At 37.5% G+C, this 20,093-nt stretch overlaps 1 protein-coding gene and 1 pseudogene across 1 annotated transcript; one reads left to right on the top strand and one right to left on the bottom strand.

Annotated features, from left to right (window-relative positions):
* The first annotated feature begins 14,504 nt into the window (after positions 1–14,504).
* On the top strand, positions 14,505–18,544 carry LOC147489187 (alpha/beta-Hydrolases superfamily protein). Its single transcript, XM_086570459.1, has 5 exons — positions 14,505–14,943; positions 15,080–15,333; positions 15,419–15,630; positions 15,834–16,098; positions 18,073–18,544. Exons 1-5 carry the CDS (start codon positions 14,853–14,855, stop codon positions 18,367–18,369), a joined length of 1,119 nt encoding a protein of 372 aa, XP_086426585.1. The 5' UTR covers positions 14,505–14,852; the 3' UTR covers positions 18,370–18,544.
* Positions 18,545–18,750: 206 nt separating this feature from the next.
* LOC147489188 (mitochondrial import inner membrane translocase subunit TIM14-1 pseudogene) lies at positions 18,751–19,342 on the bottom strand (annotated as a pseudogene).
* Between the last annotated feature and the right edge of the window lie 751 nt (positions 19,343–20,093).

Consider the following 20,093-nt stretch of genomic DNA (forward strand, 5'->3'; position numbering starts at 1 on the left):
AATCTAAGAGCACGAGCAAACCTCCTAAGAAAGACTAGTACCATACAAGAAGACAAGTTAAAGTTGAAAGAAAGCACCGCCAGTAGAGACTCCACAGTTATAGCTTCAGAAGGTGAAGTAGGAATTATGTCAGATGGTGACGAGTTATGCTTAAGCACTTCATGCCAGGGTACAGAGTGGGTGGTAGATACAGGTGCTTCTTACCAAGTCACACCCCACAAGAGTTTCTTCACTACCTACAAATCGGGTGATTTTGGTGAGGTGAAGATGGGCAACAATGAAGTCTCGAAGATTGTAGGCATTGGTGATGTTCATGAAGAAACCAATGCCGGATACACCTTGACACTCAAGGATGTAAGACATGTCCCTGACATTCGGCTAAGCCTAATTTCCGCTGGGAAGTTAGATGATGATGGATTTCTAAACTTGTTTGGTAATGGGGTATGGAAACTGAGCAGAGGTTCCATTGTAGCAGCCAAAGGGAAGAAAACTTGCTCTCTTTATAAAACACATGCTAGTTTGTGTAAAGCAAAAGTAAATGTGGCAGAAGAAGAATATTCCTCTGAGCTATGGCATAAGAGACTATGCCATATGGGAGGAAAAGGCATGGAAGTTCTTGCCAAGCAAAAGGCCTTGCCAGATATCAAAGGTACGTATTTAAATAGATGCACTCACTATTTGGTAGGAAAGCAACACAGGGTGTCTTTCCAAAGATTCCCATCTCACAAAAAGGACAATATCATTGAGCTAGTTCACACTGACTTATGTGGTCCTATGAAAGTAAAGTCCCACGGGGGAGCTTTGTACTTATTATCTTTCATTGATGATGCATCAAGAAATATATGGGCATATAGTCTGAAGACTAAAGATGAAGTACTTGGCGTGTTCAAGATTTTCCATAGCATGGTGGAAAGAGAGACAGGGAAGCCTTTGAAGTGTATTCACTCAGATAATGGGGGTGGGAACATAGGGCCGTCTGAAGAGTATTGTAAGAGTCATAGGATTCGTCATGAGCAGACCATTCCCAAGACACCGCAACAAAATGGTATAGCCAAGAGGATGAATCGTACCATTGTAGAGAGGATGAGATGCATGTTGTCTCACTTTAAGTTACCTAGAAGTTACTAGGTAGAAGCAATGTGTACCGTCGTGCATGTGATCAACCTATCGACGTCAAAGCCTATGAATAGTGATTATCTAGAGAGAGTATGGTCAGGCAGAGATGTTGATTATGGATACTTAAGGGTATTTGGGTGCAGGGCATTTGTTCATATTCCCAAGGATGAGAGATCCAAGCTTGATGACAAAGCCAAGCAGTGCATTTTTCTGGGTTATGGGGATGAAAAGTTTGGCTACAAACTCTATGATCCGATTAACAAGAAGGTAATCCGAAGTCGAGATGTTGTGTTCTTGGAAGACCAAACCATAGTAGACTTTGAGAATAGTGAGAAGCTAGAAGCATTCACTAATGATCTTGTTGATTCAGAACCAGACGTTCCTACTGTGGAACGTGCAGAAGGCATTGAGAATGTAAAAAACCATGGGTTTGAAGCTTATGATGATGATCCTATTGCTCATGATGGGATAGAACCTATTGATATAGAAGATGTAGATGAAGTACATGAACCACCACCTGAGCTAGCAGAAATGCATCCTCCTAAGGTATAAGAAAATGGGGCAAGGAGGTCCGACAGAGAGAGACAAGCTTCAACCAAGTATCCGCCATATACCTATATTTTACTATCTGATGGTGGATAACCTATGTACTATCAAGAGGCTCTTGAAGGTACAGACAAAGAGAAGTGGTTGAAGGCCATGCATGATGAGATAGATTCTTTACATAAGAATCACACTTATGAGTTAGTTGAGAAACCGAAAGGAAGAAAAATTCTCAAGAATAAGTAGATCTACAAAGTCAAGCATGAGGAGAATAATTCACACCCAAGGCACAAAGCTCACCTTGTTGTGAAGGGTTTCAGTCAAAGGAAAGGTATTGACTTTGATGAAATTTTCTCTCCTATAGTCAAGATGACTTCTATCAGGGTGGTATTAGGTCTGACCGCAAGTATGAACCTAGAGGTTGAGCAACTAGATGTCAAGACAGCTTTTCTCCATGGAGACCTTGAAGAAGATGTCTACATGGACCAGCCATAGGGGTTTGAGGTCAAAGGTAAGGAGCACCTAGTATGCAAGCTGATAAAGAGTTTGTATGGGTTGAAGTAAGCACCGAGATAGTGGTAGATAAAGTTTGATTCCTTTATGGTGAAACAAGGATGGTACATAAAGTTTGATTCCTTTGTTCAGAAATTTCCGGATATGGGATTTCATAGTTATTGGTGGAATATGTTGATAGTTGGTCCGAATATCAACAAGATATCCAAGTGAAAGTTTAAGTCCTTTGAGATGAAGGATTTAGGTCAAGCAAAGCGCATACTTCGAGTGAGAAGTCAGTTGTGGCTTTCTTGCTACATTGAGAAGGTGTTGAAAAGATTCAATATAGATCAATTTGTAAAGGGGCGGGCGGGGCTAGCTAGCCCCTCAAAACCATAAAGCCCCTCATGATTGAGGGTCGGGTCAACAAGAGGGCCGGGTCGATGAAAAAACTCAAGCCCTTAACTCATCCCTCATTTTTAAGTATAAAGTTTACTATTTTTTTTTAATTTTTTTTTTTTTTTTTTTTTTGTAATTGATTTAATGATATGTATATAAGATACAAAACTAATTCTTATATCTTTAGAAAAAAAATAGATAGAGATGGTGGAAGAGATGATATTCTTAAAATATCTACATTTTAATAAGATGTTGTTAGGTTGATTTGCTTTTATGTATGACTTATATAAATATCATTAAATCAATTACAAAAGTGCATATATTATATTATGTTATAATTTATCCCCTATTAAAAACTAATTTAATAATTTTTTTATACAATTTAGATAATTATAGTATAATACATAAATATAATGTAAAATAACAATAAAATATGGTTTTCTTTTAGGGTTTACACAAATATACAAATAATACATAAATTATCACCTCTATTTTGGGTTTACACAAAATAATCATAATTCACTTTTCTTTTTATATTTGAACTCTTTTAAAATTACAAAATACCCTCATATGATATGTGGTAAACTACTATTATTAAACATCATTTGTAGTTAAAATATTTAGTTCAAATAGAGATAATTGTGGTACCTTACATAAAATGTAAAAAAAAATAAAATATATCTTATCAAAAAAAAATATAGAAATCATGCTCCGAACCTAGACCTAGCCCGCCCCTAACAAGCATGAGGTCGGGTTGTTACCACCCCTTGCCCGGCTTGGTTGGGGCCCCGAGGGACAAATTATCACCCCTAGTTCTGCATGACAAAAGAGATGTGTCCAAACGGTGAGCATGAGCAGAGTTAGATGGAAAAGATTCCTTATGCATCCGTAGTGGCCAGCTTGATGTATGCATTGGTGTGTATAAGACCGAATATTGTTTTCACCATTGGTGTTGTAAGCCGATTTGTGTCAAATCTGGGTAAGGAGTATTGGGAAGGTGTTAAGTGGATATTGAGATATCTCAAGGGCACTTCCAAAGTGTGTTTGTGTTTTGGTGGAAGTAAGCCTTTATTTAAAGGCTACACTGATGCAGACATGGCAGGTGATGTTGACTCGATGAAGTACACCTCTGGTTATCTGTTTACTTTTGTATGGGGAGCAGTTTCTTGGCAATTTAAGTTGTAAAAGTGTGTTGCCCTCTCCACTACATAAGCCAAGTATATTGCAGCCACTGAGTGTTGCAAAGAGATGTTATGGATGAAGAGGTTCTTCGATAAACTAGGGCTAAAGCAGAAATTGTTTGTAGTTCTATGTGACAGTCAGAGCGCCATCCATTTGAGCAAGAATTCAAATTTTCATTCTAGATCCAATCACATACATGTGCGTTATCATTGGATTAGATAAGTACTCAAAGACAAGCATTTGTGCATTGAGAAGATCCATACCGACAAGAACGGGTTGGATATGATGACCAAAGTCTTACCGAAAGGTAAGTTTGATGTTTGTTGTGCTACCGCCGAAATGGTAGCACACTCCTCCTGTTGATTTGGAAATTGCATGGAGGTATCCCCCCTCACTGTTCAAGAGGGGGAGATTGTTGGAGTTATCCCTCATATGAGGATGAGAAAGAAGTGTTGTTCGCGTGAAAAGGTCTGAGTGCACGCGTGCTCAGATTGGTCTAGCCCTGCCCATGGCATTCTTTATCGAAAACGTAATCGGGCACTTGAGGCTGCACGCCGAAATTGTCCTTGCCGAGAGCGCGCCCGCGCCCATGCCTATATTTGCAGTTTCTAATTTGCTACAGTGACCACAAATTTGAAAGGGCAATATAAAACCAAAAACAAGGTTTTGGAAAACCTAAGTCTTGAATAGAAACCCAATTTTGAGAGCTATCAAAATTGAGAGAAAACCCTTGCAAAGAGAAAATCTTATAAGGTGAGAGGAGTGATATAGTAAGGTGGAGAGACTTGAGAGGAGTGATTGTAATCTTCCTTCCCACATTATAAAAGGAGAAGCTCTTGTGGAAATAGGCATCATTGACTGAACCACGGTACATCTTTATGTTGTGGTATGTTTTACTTTTCTTTTCATTATTATTTGTTGTTGATAGCTGTTTAGAGAGTTGGGCATGCTTTCTTGCATTATTATTTGTTGTTGATAGTTGTTTAGAGAGTTGGGCATGCTAGGTTGGTTGTAGTGGATATTTAGAATTTATCTGAAGTAGTAGTTGGTTCAAGTACAATTTATATGTGTAGTGGGGATCGATTGGTATCACGATTCCCCAACAAAAACTCCTGGGGGTGTATAGGTGATTGGATTTCTTTTTGAGAGGGGGAGAGATAAGAAGGTGGGTTTTTTTTTTATATTTTTACACTCATACGTGCGTCGCAAGTTTTTTTTTAATAAACATATTTGTGTCCCTTATTTTCTTTTTCTTTAACAATTTTTTTTTATAATATATATATATATATATATATATATATATATATATATATATATATATATATATATATATATATATATATATATATATATAGTTTAAGCATATATGAGGGATGTCGCATGAGGTATTTCAAAAAATTATTATATTGTTTAGCACAGTTGGAGAATTATTTAACATAAGCTCTACTTTGACATGACTATAAAAGAATTTTTAAATAAAGAAAATTCAATTTGTCAAACAAACTTTTTTTTTTACACTTGTTTTTAAGTATAATATTAAAAAAAAATATGCAACGTCATTAACTTCATAAAATCAGTGCGAACGCATGTGTGTCAATGCTATCAGTGGTTTGATATAATGGAGCTAGTTTTAAAATAATGTAAAATCAATTATTGTCAAGGGATAAGAACGCATGTGTCACTTTATGACGCATCATTTATTGCATATTGTAATTTAATATAAAGTTTGACAAAATTGAAAAAAGTAGTAGGAGAAGGGTCTTTATGGGGATTAAAGCATTGGATTTGCTTCTTTCAAATTAACAACACGCAGTTCATTATTTGAATGAGACTTGTGTAATTAATATATTAACATAAATTGTTTTCCCTTGTACAATATCATATCAAAGCAACACTTCCGAGTACATTATATTGGTAGTACTATTAGATGGACCGGGTGGTAAGAGAACACTAATCCTCTTGGAAGATGTGCATCTTGAATTCTTGATAGTGCGACATATAGCTGTCCATGACTGAATGCAGGTGTTTGTAGGTCAACGCTAATGTACTTCATCGATTGTCCTTGGGACTTATTTATTGTCATAGCAAATGCTAGTCTCACTGGAAATTGACGTCTTGACATTTGAAAAGGCATCTCAACAACAGATGGAGACAAAGATATTCTAAGAATAAACACAATTTCTCTAGCTTTTGCCCCAGTTAAAATTATTTCTTGAATCACTCTTTTTTCACAATGAAGCACGATTAGTCGTGTCCCATTGCAGACTCCATCCCTCGGTGCAATATTCCTAAGCAACATTATAGGGCAGCCGGCCTTCAGCTACAGATTAAAAGGCGGCAAGTTGGGGGGATCAAGAGAGTTAAGAAACTCACTTGGATAATGGGATCCGTTGTTTTCAAAATTGTTAGCATCGTCGATGATTTTATTTGCCGCTAAGTAAGAAAGTTTTTCTCTAGGAAACAAATTTAGTGTTGCTTCGTTGATTACACTAACGTCGTCGTTTCGTGCAGAGAGTATAGTTCGTTCATTTAGAAAAGTTGGTGATGATGTGCCCGCCACATCCAAATTTGGATAAACTGATGAAATGAGTTCTTGATTTCCACACTTATGTATGCCTATATGCAACTCAACCATTTCCGTAGGACTCGTTCCAATCTAAAAGTTTAGAAAAAAAAAAATTAGCTGTCGCTCAACTTTGACTAAAGATATATCTATAGTAAAGCACCATAACTAAATATTTGAATTAACAACTTATCTTGACCAAGTGATTGGCAAAGTTTGCATTATCAGGGTCTGACACATCAAGGCGAATGTTTTGGACCAAGTGCACAACATTCACATGCCGCCATAGTTGAGATCTCCTTAATGATGCACCTACAAATTGCTCCCAAACCCCTTTTGGTATAATAGGGAGGGTTTGTCTAAAATCACCTCCAAGAACAACATTTATTCCACCGAATGGATTTGAATTATCCCTGATATCTGGAAATGCCCTTTCGACAGCTTCCACACAGTGTCTATGTTACATCGGTGAATTATCCTTGATATCTCGAAGTGCCCTTTTGACAACTTCCACACAGTGTATATGTTACATCGGCACTTCATCCCAAATTATTAAGCGTGTCTCTTTGAAAAGATCAGCATGTATTGAGTTCTTGGTAAAATTGTAGAATGTTTCATCCATCACATTTAAAGGAATTTTAAAAGTCGAATGTCTTCCGCCAAACAACAACAATGCTACAATACCAGATGAAGCAACCGTTATTACTATATAGCCAAGACTGCAGCAAGTTACAGCAATTGTGTTGTACACAAATGTTTTACCAGTCCCTGCTGCTCCATCCAAGAAAAAAAACTTCTCCCTGGTTGTTTACCACTGAATCTATTACCTTGGTATGGGTGTCACGCTGTTCGTCATTCAGTCGCAAGACATTTGAGGTGGCCTCTGCGTGGAGCCCCTTATGTTGGAGCTGTCTTTGCTCCTAAATGAGTCTGTTATCTATAACTTCATCCCAATTTCTTCTGGGTTTAGGCATGTCTGGGAAATCAGATAATGTTCTTCCTGCTTCAAAAAGCAATTGGTTCAACAAATATAACCCATAATCAGCTACTTGTTCTTCGGTTGGGTCACGAATTGGGAAGGTGTTACGTATTTTCATTGTAAGGTCATCACAGATACTTATTGCAAATTCATTCCACAATAGTACAGGACTTGTGGGTGAACATTCCAAAAGCATAATGCTGAACAACCTTCGCAGTTGATAGCCAGTGTTGATTATAGACGCCTCTTGTAGACATTGCCTCCATTCATCGTCATCTTCTAACAAACCACGTGCAACACATGCCACTTTAAATGTACTATATTTAGATCCGTTGATAGTATGAAGATCTTAAAAGGATGTAGGACCTCTGACCACTGTCAAGAGTAAGCGGAGGTAGAAACGTTCTCCAGCATTTGGATTTACAAAGTACATTCTCCCAATAGCGCAACACTAATCTCTCTTCTTCCAATTTTTTTTTTTCAAACATAGTGCGGTGGGAATTCCTGATAAGTAAATGCACAGACCTCTGCATCTCGAGCACATTGTTCAAAAAAAGATGTTAGAGTTTATTTATGTCTTTCTACTCTAGCAACAACTGCAACCCTGGTGTCTCTTGCATTGAAAACGACATGATGCATTCCTTCAAGATGAACTGCTAATCTTTTAACTTTTGGGTACTCTCTGTGCAAAGAAAATTCAAGCAAACGCCATGCTGCCTCTGGTGGTCCCACATACCTTGCATCAATGTACTGTTGGATCTCGTCGTCAGTGCCAAGTATCACCATAGTTGCCCTGTCATGACCTTTGTAGATGTATTTGTGAATGTATTTAACGGCACAGACTGATGAACATACTTCAACGTTTATATGGCAATCGAACATTTCTGATAAGAAGGGGTTGTAAGGCACTACATCCCTGTTATCAACTTTATAATCCCTAACTTCATACTCCTTACCAATATTGTGCCTATGGTAAATAAGATACCCAACTTGATCCATTATTGTTTCATCGGTGAATGCACGTGGATAATGTTTGGTACACTTTCCATTCTCCATGCATGGGGCCTACAGATTCTTGGCACCACAGGGTCCGTGAACCATACACCTCTTTACAGTTTCAAAAAGTGTTGGTTGGGAAACATGGTCAGGAAATTTTGCGCACACTATCTTATCTACCTGTTTTGCGTTGCATACCTTATCAGGCTGTTTGAGAAAGATGAGGGCGTGCATGTGTGGCAGACCCCGTTTGTGGAATTCAATTGTATATACATGTGCAACTGATTCACCGAACACACCATTTCTGAGTATTTCTTCCATAATGGCTTTCCTTTTCAACTCGAATACACCTGCGACCACTTCAAAACGGTCCGAAGTAGTTTGGTGCTGCTTGAGTGCTCTTCTAATCTCTGGCCATTTTGGGTTTGCCGTAGCAGTAAGAAACACATCCGGATGTTTATTGTAATGCGTTATGGCCATGGAGTCCTGGTAAATTTAATTTGTACATTTGTCTTAGGCTCCCTGTATGACTCGATGGGAGAATGTAACGCTGGCCGATATCTTCTAGAGGCAATCCTTCCATGGAAATGTCTATCAAACACTTATACAAAATCAGCACGAATGTTGTCTTGGTTCATCCGAACATAATGCAAATGGTTTTGTTTAGTTGTAGCCTAGGCATCTACTGTCCACTGTTTAAATAGAGAATCTCCCCTTAAAATAGATGAGTATTATGTGGGCCGATCGAATAAATGATAAGCAAAATATTGTACTTGAGTCAAACGGGCTTCACCTGGACAATTTTTAGCAATATCCTATTGACGCAGACCTAGTGCTCAACCAAGGTCTCTTTTAGGAAAAAGTAGCACATAATGTAGAGGTGAATATGTTGGATGACACTCAGCTCACTTATCCTTTCCAGCCCACCTTCTTTATAATGCAGAATGATGTCTCGTAACATATCACATTTACTTTCATCCTCAGGCAACACAACGGTAATTTCATAAGTTGATGGAAGATTGTACTGACGTCGATCAGTACCAGGCGTGTATTGTATGTATGCTGGAATATTATTGTCTGCAGCTGCATTTGACCTTAGGATGTCATTTGCATTTTTTAAAAACTTGGAACATGCATTCTCTTGAATAAACACCCCCTAAATAATACTTAACACCTTTGTTAACAAATGTGGATTGCATTGCCTTCTATATTCCAGAGCGGCACTTGCATCATAAATGTATAGTTGTGTGCATTTCGGGTCAGCATCACCGTTTGGTAATAGTGATCCAATTTTATGGCACAATTCTCCATGTATAGTAAATGATTTTGGACCACGGCCTCTGAGGACACGATCATTTGCTTTTAACACCCAGGCTTGTAAAGGCATTGCATGCGTTGTACCCTCAAATGTTTTTACGGAAATCTTTTGCTAACCAATCACCACCTTTGAATAGTGATTCAAGGGGTTGGGGTAAAGGTCGAAGGCAAGGGACTTTTATTTTTCCTTGTAGACAACACGACCCAAATAAAGGCTTCTTCTTGGTAGACATGGTCAATTGTTCAGCTCTCCAATGGAGGGCAGAGCAAGACTAACATTGGATGTTCATTTTGCCAAGATCATGGCGCACATCTGAAGCAACAGGCAGGGCCTCAAATGGGTTCCCAAGCTCAAATACATCATAATCTTCTTCGTCGGACGTTTCTGCGTCACCTTCAGAGGTTTTTTTTAAAGTCCACCTCCTTTTGAGAATGTATTAAGTCTATATCAGACATACTCATAAGAGTAGTATCAACTGATCTGAAATTCAAAATAGAACCAATCAGATTTTATTGACCACAAGATACTAAAACAAAGAGTTTCCAATAGTAATATATATCAGACTTACTAGCCATTATGCAAGGAAGAAGATCCAAGTTAGAAAGCATAAGCAAGATTACGTGTAGAATGCGGAGTATGGTGACACATATTTTCGATGCCAAAATGTGATGCAAACAATTGTCTGACAAATTGCCTATCATTTGGATGTTGTAAAATCGGTGTCTCATTATCAACGACATTTTTACCTTTGTCACTCTGTCGAGACGGGGTCAATATAGAATGTTGGGAACCTTTGAAAACATTGTCTATAGTGGATGAAGAAATAACACTTGGCACTTGAGAAACGCTCTGCAATCGTAAAGTTCTTTCCCTCTTTCTATGAGCACGTTGAGCCAGTGCATATCGATTGGGTTGTTCAATTATGTTTGAACGATTGACCATCATGACTTAATATAGGCCTTGATGGTTTTCGTCACAATTCATATCTTTTTGAGAATGTAAGTCTATATCTCGAGGGCGCATTGCAGAGTAGTATTCACTGATCTGAAATTCAAAATAGAGGTACCAATGAGGTTTTAATCACCATAAAATAACAATATGAAACTTTTATAGGAGTAATATTAGACTTCAGATATACATTGGAAATTATATTTTGCAAGGGAGATGACATCAAAATTTCACCAAGCTGCAACTACACTAAAAAAAAAACCTTGTATCTTAAATGGAAGCCAAAACCGCATTTTTTTGCTTTCTCATGTAATTTTTCCCAAGATGGACTTTCCCATGCCCCCATTTACAAATAGAAGCTTAGAGGAGAGAATTGGATGCAAAAAAGGTGGGGCTGAAATTTTTTTCAAACACTATGGTGGTTTGGCTACTTCTATATAAACATACAATTTGAATAGAAGTCACGCCATGTTTTAGAAATGCACTTTCACCTTGAAGAGCTATTATTTGTTTTAGTTCTCACAATTATAAAACCCTCTCCTTAGTTAAAAAAAAACAAAACCTACCTAAACTCTTAAAATTTGATATGGATCATTTTGAACCTTTCGACGGTGATGATTGGCGATGAATGCATCGACATTGGTGATGAGGAGAAGAACCCGAGGAAGTAGAATACGGTGGGGGAGAAGACAAGGACTTTCTAAGAACCCCCAGGATGTTCTACCGACCGATAGACATCCCTATATACCGGAGTATCGGATGAACGACTTCGATTGGCAATTTGCACCGAGAAGCACTTGATATGGAAGTTGTGTCTTCTACATGTGATACAAAACACACGGTCGAAATGTGCTAATAATACTCGGTAATTAATTAGTTTTGATTAAATATTTTGAATATTAATTAGTTAAGTTGGACCAATTAATTATTTATCTTATACACATTATTTTTTCATAATATCGATGTTATTGACTACCGAAAGTTAGATCCGCTTTTACATGGTGTTAGAGAGTGGTGGAAGATTATTAAGAGTTTGGATGAGTTTGTACATATTAGAGATAGTATTTTGTATACACCTTTGGGTCTTTTGGTTAATATGGATTATGAGAAGGCTAATTGGGCAGTGGTCATAGCTTTAGTAGAAAGATGGTGGAGTAGAACTCATACATTTCATTTCCCTTGTGCGGAGTTAGGGTTCACACCACTAGACTTCACTATGATTTCTGGGTTGAGTATCGGTATAGGCCAACCGATACCTTTTCATACAAATTATGAGAATATGGATAGTATGCTTATGAGTTTTCCTCGTTTTGGTGTGAATGCTTATGATTCTTCTAGTATTAAGTTATCTCATATTAAGACTGCATATATGGACCCCCTCTTAGATCCTGATACATGAGCAGAGTTAGCTTTGACTGTTATACCTGGTAGTGAGGGTGATGATGTATACGTTAGGGCTTTTTTGATATTTTTTATGGGCATGTTCTGTTTCCCAATGGTCATTCTACAGTACAACTGGGATATTATGCTTATGTATCTGATTTGCATGTTATAAGAGATTATGACCTGGGTAGCTCAGTATATGCCACATTGATAGCGGCGTTAGATAAAGCTTCACAGACATTCGGAAGTAGAAGTCCTCAAATTGCAGGATTCACAGGACTTTTAGAGATTTGGTTTTATGAGTACTTTCAAACTCTTTATCCTAACATAGACATGATTGCTGATACTCGCCCTAGATTTGGTAGTTGGTCAGGGCCTCACTTGACTCGTAACATGGGGTAGATTAGAAATAATGTATGTATGGCTCGTGCTCAGATTGATATTAGATCATTGTTATCTATTGAGTGGAGACCTTGGTGTTTGACTACTGCCTTTGACGATCCAGTTGTGCAGGATGCTTGTGTGTTGTCACGTCACAGAGTTGTGTTTGCCGACGCGGATCAGTATGGTTTGGTACCGCGGGCGGATGTTGGAGGCGGATGAATGGACGTTATGGAGTTCCATGTGCTCCCATGCGAGATGTTAGTGATGCGAAGTCGTGGGGTAGAATTCAAGTTCATGAAGTTCATGCCAGTGGTAGTCCTTGGCCTGATGCGTCTTCTTTTGTTGTTGAGCAGACTGCTGATCAGTATTATAGATGGTGGAACCGTGTCTCCATGGGTTCGTTGTCGCCCCCTGTTGGTCGGGCTAGCAACTTCGAGTTTGTGGGCCTGGAAGGGATGAGACGTGAGCTACGTATTTCTCATCCACCACAGCCTGTTTACAACCCACAACCTCTAAATGCATATCATCCAACTCCTGTGTCTGCTAGTAATCCTCGATGTTTGTCGTGTGTGGGCCTAATGGGGAGGCTACTTACATTTCCATTCCTAAGGTGCCTCGTGCTCATTGCCATGAGTTAGAGCCACAGATTGATCAGTATACCATGGTTAGTTTAGTTATTTTATTTTTCTTATTAATTATATATATAATATGTACTCACAATGTATTTTCTTGGATTTTCAGGTTGAGATTTGGGAAAAATATGAGAACCAGATTTGTATGTTTGATGGGATGAGGATTGTCGTGCATCATTATAGCCAAGAAAGGGAGGAGGCATATTCTCAGACATATTAGCAATCATAACGTGCGTATGACGAGACTCGGAAAGCGTACGAGGATATTCAGCAGGTGTACACGCAACAATATCAGGAATATGAGGAACTTCAGGCTAAGGTAGTTAACCTTCATGCAAACAGAGAAGATCTTGATTCTCAGGTTAGGAACTTAGAGGAACAACTTAGGAATATCCAAATAGAGAGAGGAGAGGGATCGAGTGGTTAGAGGCGTAAGAAGAGAACTAAATAAATTTGATGTAATATGATAGGTTTTGGATCATTTTGGATATTATATGATAATATCATAATCATAGATTTTGGACTGCATAATCATAATCATAATCATAATCATAATCATAGGTTTTTAATTTCTTTAATTTTTTCGATTTTGAATCACAATTCTTAATTTCTTCAATTGCACAATTATTAATTTTTTAACTTTTATGCAAAACTCATAATTTTTCAAGTTCTATGCACCACAGTTCTAATTTTCATAAAAAGCGCACGCGGTTTTGTCAACACCGCGCCCATAGAAACCCAAGCCCACGCAGTTTTGCCAAAACCGCGCCATAGAAACCCATTTAGCAGCCCAAGCCCACGCGATGTTGGGAAAACCACATGAGTGATTTGATACAGCATCAAATCTGAAACCAAATATTGGCCGATTTGGTGTTTGGTTTGGTGTTTTTTAAGTGTTTTCATCAACATGTAGCTCTCCTAAAGTTGAAAAAACACCAAATTATTGGAAATTTGGTGTTTGGTACTAGATTAATATCACTCCTAGAGATGCTTTTATGCACTTATGCTAATTGATAATGCACCATTCACCCACCTTTCTTTAGATGCATTAACATATTCGTATGTTCCTCAAATTACGAAGTTTCTACCAGCAAGGTGTGACTGACCAATTGACCGTAGATAAAAAAAATCTGAATGCCACACTTAAATAGTACGATATATGGAGTGATTTTTTGCTCCCAGCGGGATTTGCTCCAAGAGCTCCAAGCGAAACAGGAACCAACCACGTGTCTACTAAAAAGAGATTGATAGTTATCAAATTCCTTCCTTAGAAAAAAAAACTCGATTTGCCCCCACTAAAAATAGAAATAAATAAAAGAAAAATAATTAAAAAATCTCATTGTAAAATATATAGGAGTTCTTCCCATCATTAGCTAAAGATTTTTTATCTTTTTAGTTTGAAAGAAGTGTCACTAGTTCAGCACTTCAAGTTTTTTATTCTTTTTTTTTTTCCCCAACAATTAAGACCAAAAAATAGATTTTGTAACTGGTTAAGTTTTTTTCTTTTATTTTTTTAAAGTTGAGAGTAAATCTGGAAACATATATTAAGGTGGAAATTTGATAACTGTTGACCCCTTTTCAGTGGACACTTGGTTGGTTCCTGTTTCCTTGGAGCTCTTGGAGCAAATCCCGCTGGGAGCAAAAAATCACTCCGATATATGTACACGTAGGGAATATTCAGGCAATTGTAGTAAGAGTATAATTTCGTAAATAAATCCAAGAATGAAGGGGCATCTGTTTTCACGAAACAACAACTCATCATTCAAAACCACACATGCAGAGGCAAAATTGATAAATCCGAGCAGCCTCAGTGTTATTAGATCTCTCTATCTCAAAATATTTCCTCATCATCATCTGACCAAACTGCACAGGTGGGATTCTCTTAAAAGTTCCTATATATAAGGAATACAAGAACATATGGCATCAGTTAGCAGGAAGATTTCAGCTGCATCAGCAAGGGCTCATACCAGAAAGTCAAAGCAGAAATCTTCCTTTACTCTCCCTTCAGGTAATATTTTATACATTTTCTGTTATATATAATGATTTCAGTTAATAGGTATCTTCTAAATTCTTGTTTCATTCAGCAATAATTGGTTTCCCATTATATCGGAGTAGTGAGTTGATCTGTGATTGTACATGTACAGGGACGCTTAAGACTATATTAGTGATTTTGTTTGTGGGATTTGTGGCATGGGCTTATCAGGCCATTCAACCACCACCACCTAAAATTTGTGGTACCCCTGGTGGTCCACCTGTTACTGCCCCTAGAATACAGCTCAAGGATGGAAGGCATTTAGCATACAAGGAGTATGGTGTATCGAAAGATGAGGCTAAATATAAGATTATATTTGTTCATGGATTTGATTCTTGCCGTCATGATGTACCGTTCTTGTCCAAGGTATTCATTGAACGTAGTTATTATTTTGGGTGCATGTATGTTTCTTTGATACTTGAATTGATTGATTGGATGTGAGTACTTGTAGGAATTTGCGGAAGAGCTAGGTATTTATTTGGTGTCTTTCGATAGAGCTGGCTATGGAGAGAGTGATCCTAATCCGAAGCGGACAGTGAAGAGCACTGCTTTGGATATAGAAGAACTTGCTGATCAGTTGGGTTTGGGGTCTAAGTTCTATGTGGTGGGATTTTCTATGGGAGGACAAGCGACCTGGGCCTGCCTAAAATACATCCCCCACCGGTATGTTATACCCAAGTTCTTCCATTCTTAATTCTTAATAATTCTAACAAGCAGCTTCAGCGTACGATTTGTAAAAGTCAATTTCCACAGGGTTACTGAACACAATGAAAATGTGAAATCATAGGTGTTTCCTATCTATGTCAGCATTCTTCTGCATTTTGGTTTGAAAATACCTAAATTTGGAAGTTCGTGAAAATTGGCAGGCTATTAGGTGCAACTCTACTTACACCAGTAGTCAACTTCTGGTGGCCTGGATTTCCAGCCAATTTATCCACAGAAGTCTACAACCAGCAATTCACGCAGGACCAATGGACACTTCGGGTGGCTCACCACCTCCCATGGCTCACCTACTGGTGGAACACTCAGAAATGGTTCCCTGCTTCAAGTGTTGCAGCCCTGAAACCTGAAATTTTTTCGCCACCGGACAGAGCTCTCCTCCCCAAGTTTGCATCAAGAAAAAATCATCTGGTATGTACTATTCTTTAAGTTTCTCCAAGCACATGTTTGCCCTCCAATTCTGAGTTGTGTTGCAAGTAATACTATAAGAAATTAGACAACGAAAAATAGATAATGGGTAACAGATATTTTCCTGCTGTTCTTGAGAATCGGCATTGAGTCTTTCAAATTCACTATAGAGGACATACATTCTAGGATGGAGCTTGATCGGAAAGTATAGGTCAAACGTCTGATGTGAAAAAAGTCATCTGTCATCATCACTTGGTCAGTGTACCAATTGACCGAATGAATGAATTAAGATTCCACCAATGGAAATTCATGAAATACTATCATAGCTTACTGCATAATTCTCAGTTGTACCAAGTACCAACTGCTTAGTTTTACGGTTATACCAAATTAATGTGTTAGTATGTGGTCTTTCCTAAGTATATACTTCCGAACTGAAAAGTTACAGATGAAGGATGGTACTTAATCTGTTATATATGGAGGAGGGAAAACACATAGAGAAACTCATATCAAAATAAGAACTCAAAATAGATGAGATGCATGCATGGTAATAAATGTAATCAAGCCTAGCAGAATGTATCAACAGAGCACAAGCCTATATCCAGCAGAGCCAGGAATCACCGGCACATGGGGAACTTGGATACATTACTGGGAAAAAAATCCTTGATTTACTTTGCCATATACTAGCAATAAAAGCGTAATTATTGTGTCGCTAAACAGCTAATTAAGGATTATATTTTATTACGCATAAGCCGTCAAGTATTACATTTTTGATGAAAAAGTTTGAAAACATAAAAGAATAACGTTTCCTTTTATAGTGTTATTTTTTTTAACAAAAATAAAAATACATAGAGATCCCTTAGATTGGGGTTAAGTATATACCAAGAACCTTGAGTCTGTAAACATGTCTCACTTGAAATCCTGGCATGTGAATCAACGGTGGTGCAAAGTTGGTTATGTGAAAACAGCATGGTTAAAATGTGCTTTGAGTAATTGTACCAGAGTAATTCTACTAGATAGATATCCACCTTGAATAATTGTGCTTTGACTTGAAAGGTGGAGCACTTTTACAGTGGTAGTCCATGGACCTGAATAATACATAATGGTAACAACTAAATGATTTTTTTCCCTCAAGTTCTCTTGGGGCACATGCCCCATGTAACCACCATGTGGTTACGCCACTGCCTGTATCATGACTGATGCAATACAAATCCCAAAAGTACCATGAAGTTTCCGATCATAGTTTCGTATGAATGATGTCCAAGAATTTCAAAGAAGTGAACTCACTTATACGGCAATTAGGATGTCTCAATTGAGGTAGACTTCCTTTTTGACTGTAACTAGTCAAAGGTGGCTTCTGATCACTCATTGATGACATGATCGTTTTTACTCAATTGTATAAGATTGAACATGCACCTTAGGGACTCCCTTTGAATGAATTATTTAGAGTTTGCAGTAAAGCAGATCGTCCTTTATTGCAGTGCTTTAGCTATATTTTGCATGGATATATCATCTCTTTGCTGTACTTTGTATACCCTTATGATGAATTCAAATTCTGTATCATCCACCTGTCTGAGATATGTAGGATAGAGTATAAATTCCAGTCATCCCTCTATTAAGCCAAATTAAGGTGTAAACGATTGGTTTACAAGATTATAAACCTTTTTGACTTTTTTAATTATGAAACCTATCAGAGAATTATGTTTTTCTTTTAGTTTTTCAGTCAGAACAAGTACCGTTTATTCAGAAATAGAAAGATAAATTCCCATCCATGAATAACCTTCAAAAGTTTGTTTTGGTGGGCCATCTTAGCATTTCTCTTGTTGTTTGTACTGCATCTTGAGTAAATAACTAGCTTATTCTTATTAAACTTCATGAACTTAAATTGTTTGGAACTTGCCACATATGTGTCTACCGAACCCTTCTTAGGCATTTTAATTTTGTAAGATGGAGGTCAGATACAGTTCATTTTCTTCTCAGGCACAGATAAAACAGCAAGGTGAATATGGCTCCATCCATAGTGACATGATAATTGGTTTTGGGAAATGGGAATTTGACCCCATGGATCTAGAGAACCCATTTCCTATTAATGAAGGTTCCGTCCACCTATGGCAAGGAGATCAAGATCTTCTTGTGCCGGTTACCTTGCAGCGCTACATTGTTGAGAAGCTCCCATGGATTCAGTATCACGAACTAACAGAGACAGGTCACATGTTCCCATATGCTGATGGTATTGGTGAAAAGTTTTTGAGAGCACTTCTACTTGGGAAGCAGTGACCTCTATCACTAACTAGGTCAGCGCGGTTTTATGCTTCTGCATAGCTGCATTTTAGTTTTTTGGGTTGGCTTCAGTGTTGTTTCTTTTTGTTGCCATCACACTTTGATATATTCTTCTCGATCATTCTCTTGTTTGTTGTTATAATTTATAAGAGGATACTTTCAAAGCTTCAAAGATCAGTATCTCAAACTAGTATTCCAGTTAGGCATTTGATGCATTTTGATATGTAACAAAGCTGCAGAACTGTAGTTGTCTAAAATTATGGGCTGGGAGCACTTCGGTTTACAAATAGTACACCCATTTTTATTTTTTTTCAAAATTACTCTATTAGCTCAAGTTTATACTTTACAGAGCGAATTAGCTATGCTTACATAGTTACATGCCAACAAGCACAACTCAAATAATTTACTATCTGCATCTCGTTGATTTGCAGCATTCAAATTCAGCAAAAAGTAGGGTGGTGCAACGGCGGTTCGTGGTTGTCCAGTACATTATATTATAATAATTAAAAAACAAAATCAAGAAAAAGGTTAAAAAGATACAAATTACAAAAGCAATACCCCGATGCCTTAAAACTCATAAAATATAAATTCAACAATTTGTCTAAAAAGCAGACCCAGACCTACTTGTTTTACCAAGCAAAATATCTTTAGCCTCATTAATCTTTCTAGTAAGATAATGACTACCACCAACATCAGGATGATTGAGACGCATAACTTTCTTATAAGCCTCTTTAATCTTCTCCGTATCAGCACTCCCTCGTACATTCAGAATTCTTCTTGCTTCTACCATTGTCATGACTTGTTGAAACCCACCTCCATAAAAATTCCGGATTCGAGGACCCGAAAATCTTGTAATCATAAATCTTCCTCCCAATGCAGCAGCAGCAACTGAAAGACATGCCATGACAGTAGGTGAAACTTCCATTCCTCCTTTAAAAGAAAAATAGTAGTTGTTGTTTTTTTGAACTATGTTTGTTCCTTGTTATATAGTCTTATTCTTAGTCGGTTGCTTCGTAACTTTTTCTACAAGAAACTAGAAAATGCATGAAAAAAAGCCCAACTTATGTTGGACTTGATTTTCATTGGACGGACTAAAACGTGGATCCATGATTTTGCTCTGAGTGGCAATGATTTTTTTGGTAAAGCTTACAGGTACAAAACGCCCGAAGCATTCTACTGATCAATTAGCATTCTATTTGTTAAGATTAATATATTAGCAATATTAATTAGCATTCTACTGATCAATTAGAATATTACTAGCACTTTCGGTAATAGCCTTGAACTAGCAATTGGGTTGCTTTGAAGCAGCCCAAAAGTCTCCATTTGATTCTATTGAGGGGATCAACCTCTAATTAAATAGAATGTTAAACTACGATAAAATCCTCTTGCTATCTTAACTGTACAACATTGGACATAAAAATTTGCAACACAATTACACCAAACAGACGAACGTTGCAAGTGGTAAGTTTTGTCCGTGCACGTTATTCTATTTGTTTCGAATCTTATATTTAAGAAGAACGCGTTGTATTCCTAGAGTATCCACAAGTTGATTTTTAAAATAAATCGAACTTAAAGAATTTAGCTTTAAGATGTGAATGAGGGTAACAAAAGAAAATCTTCAACACTAAAAAGAATGAATTTTCCAAGATAACAAATGGTTGCACGGGGACAAAAGTATCTCAAGTTTCGTTCTTCAGAAAAATGATCCTTTCGTAATTAGT

This window comes from Coptis chinensis, chromosome 7, assembly GCF_015680905.1.
Source record: "Coptis chinensis isolate HL-2020 chromosome 7, ASM1568090v1, whole genome shotgun sequence".
NCBI classification, from domain to species: domain Eukaryota; kingdom Viridiplantae; phylum Streptophyta; class Magnoliopsida; order Ranunculales; family Ranunculaceae; genus Coptis; species Coptis chinensis.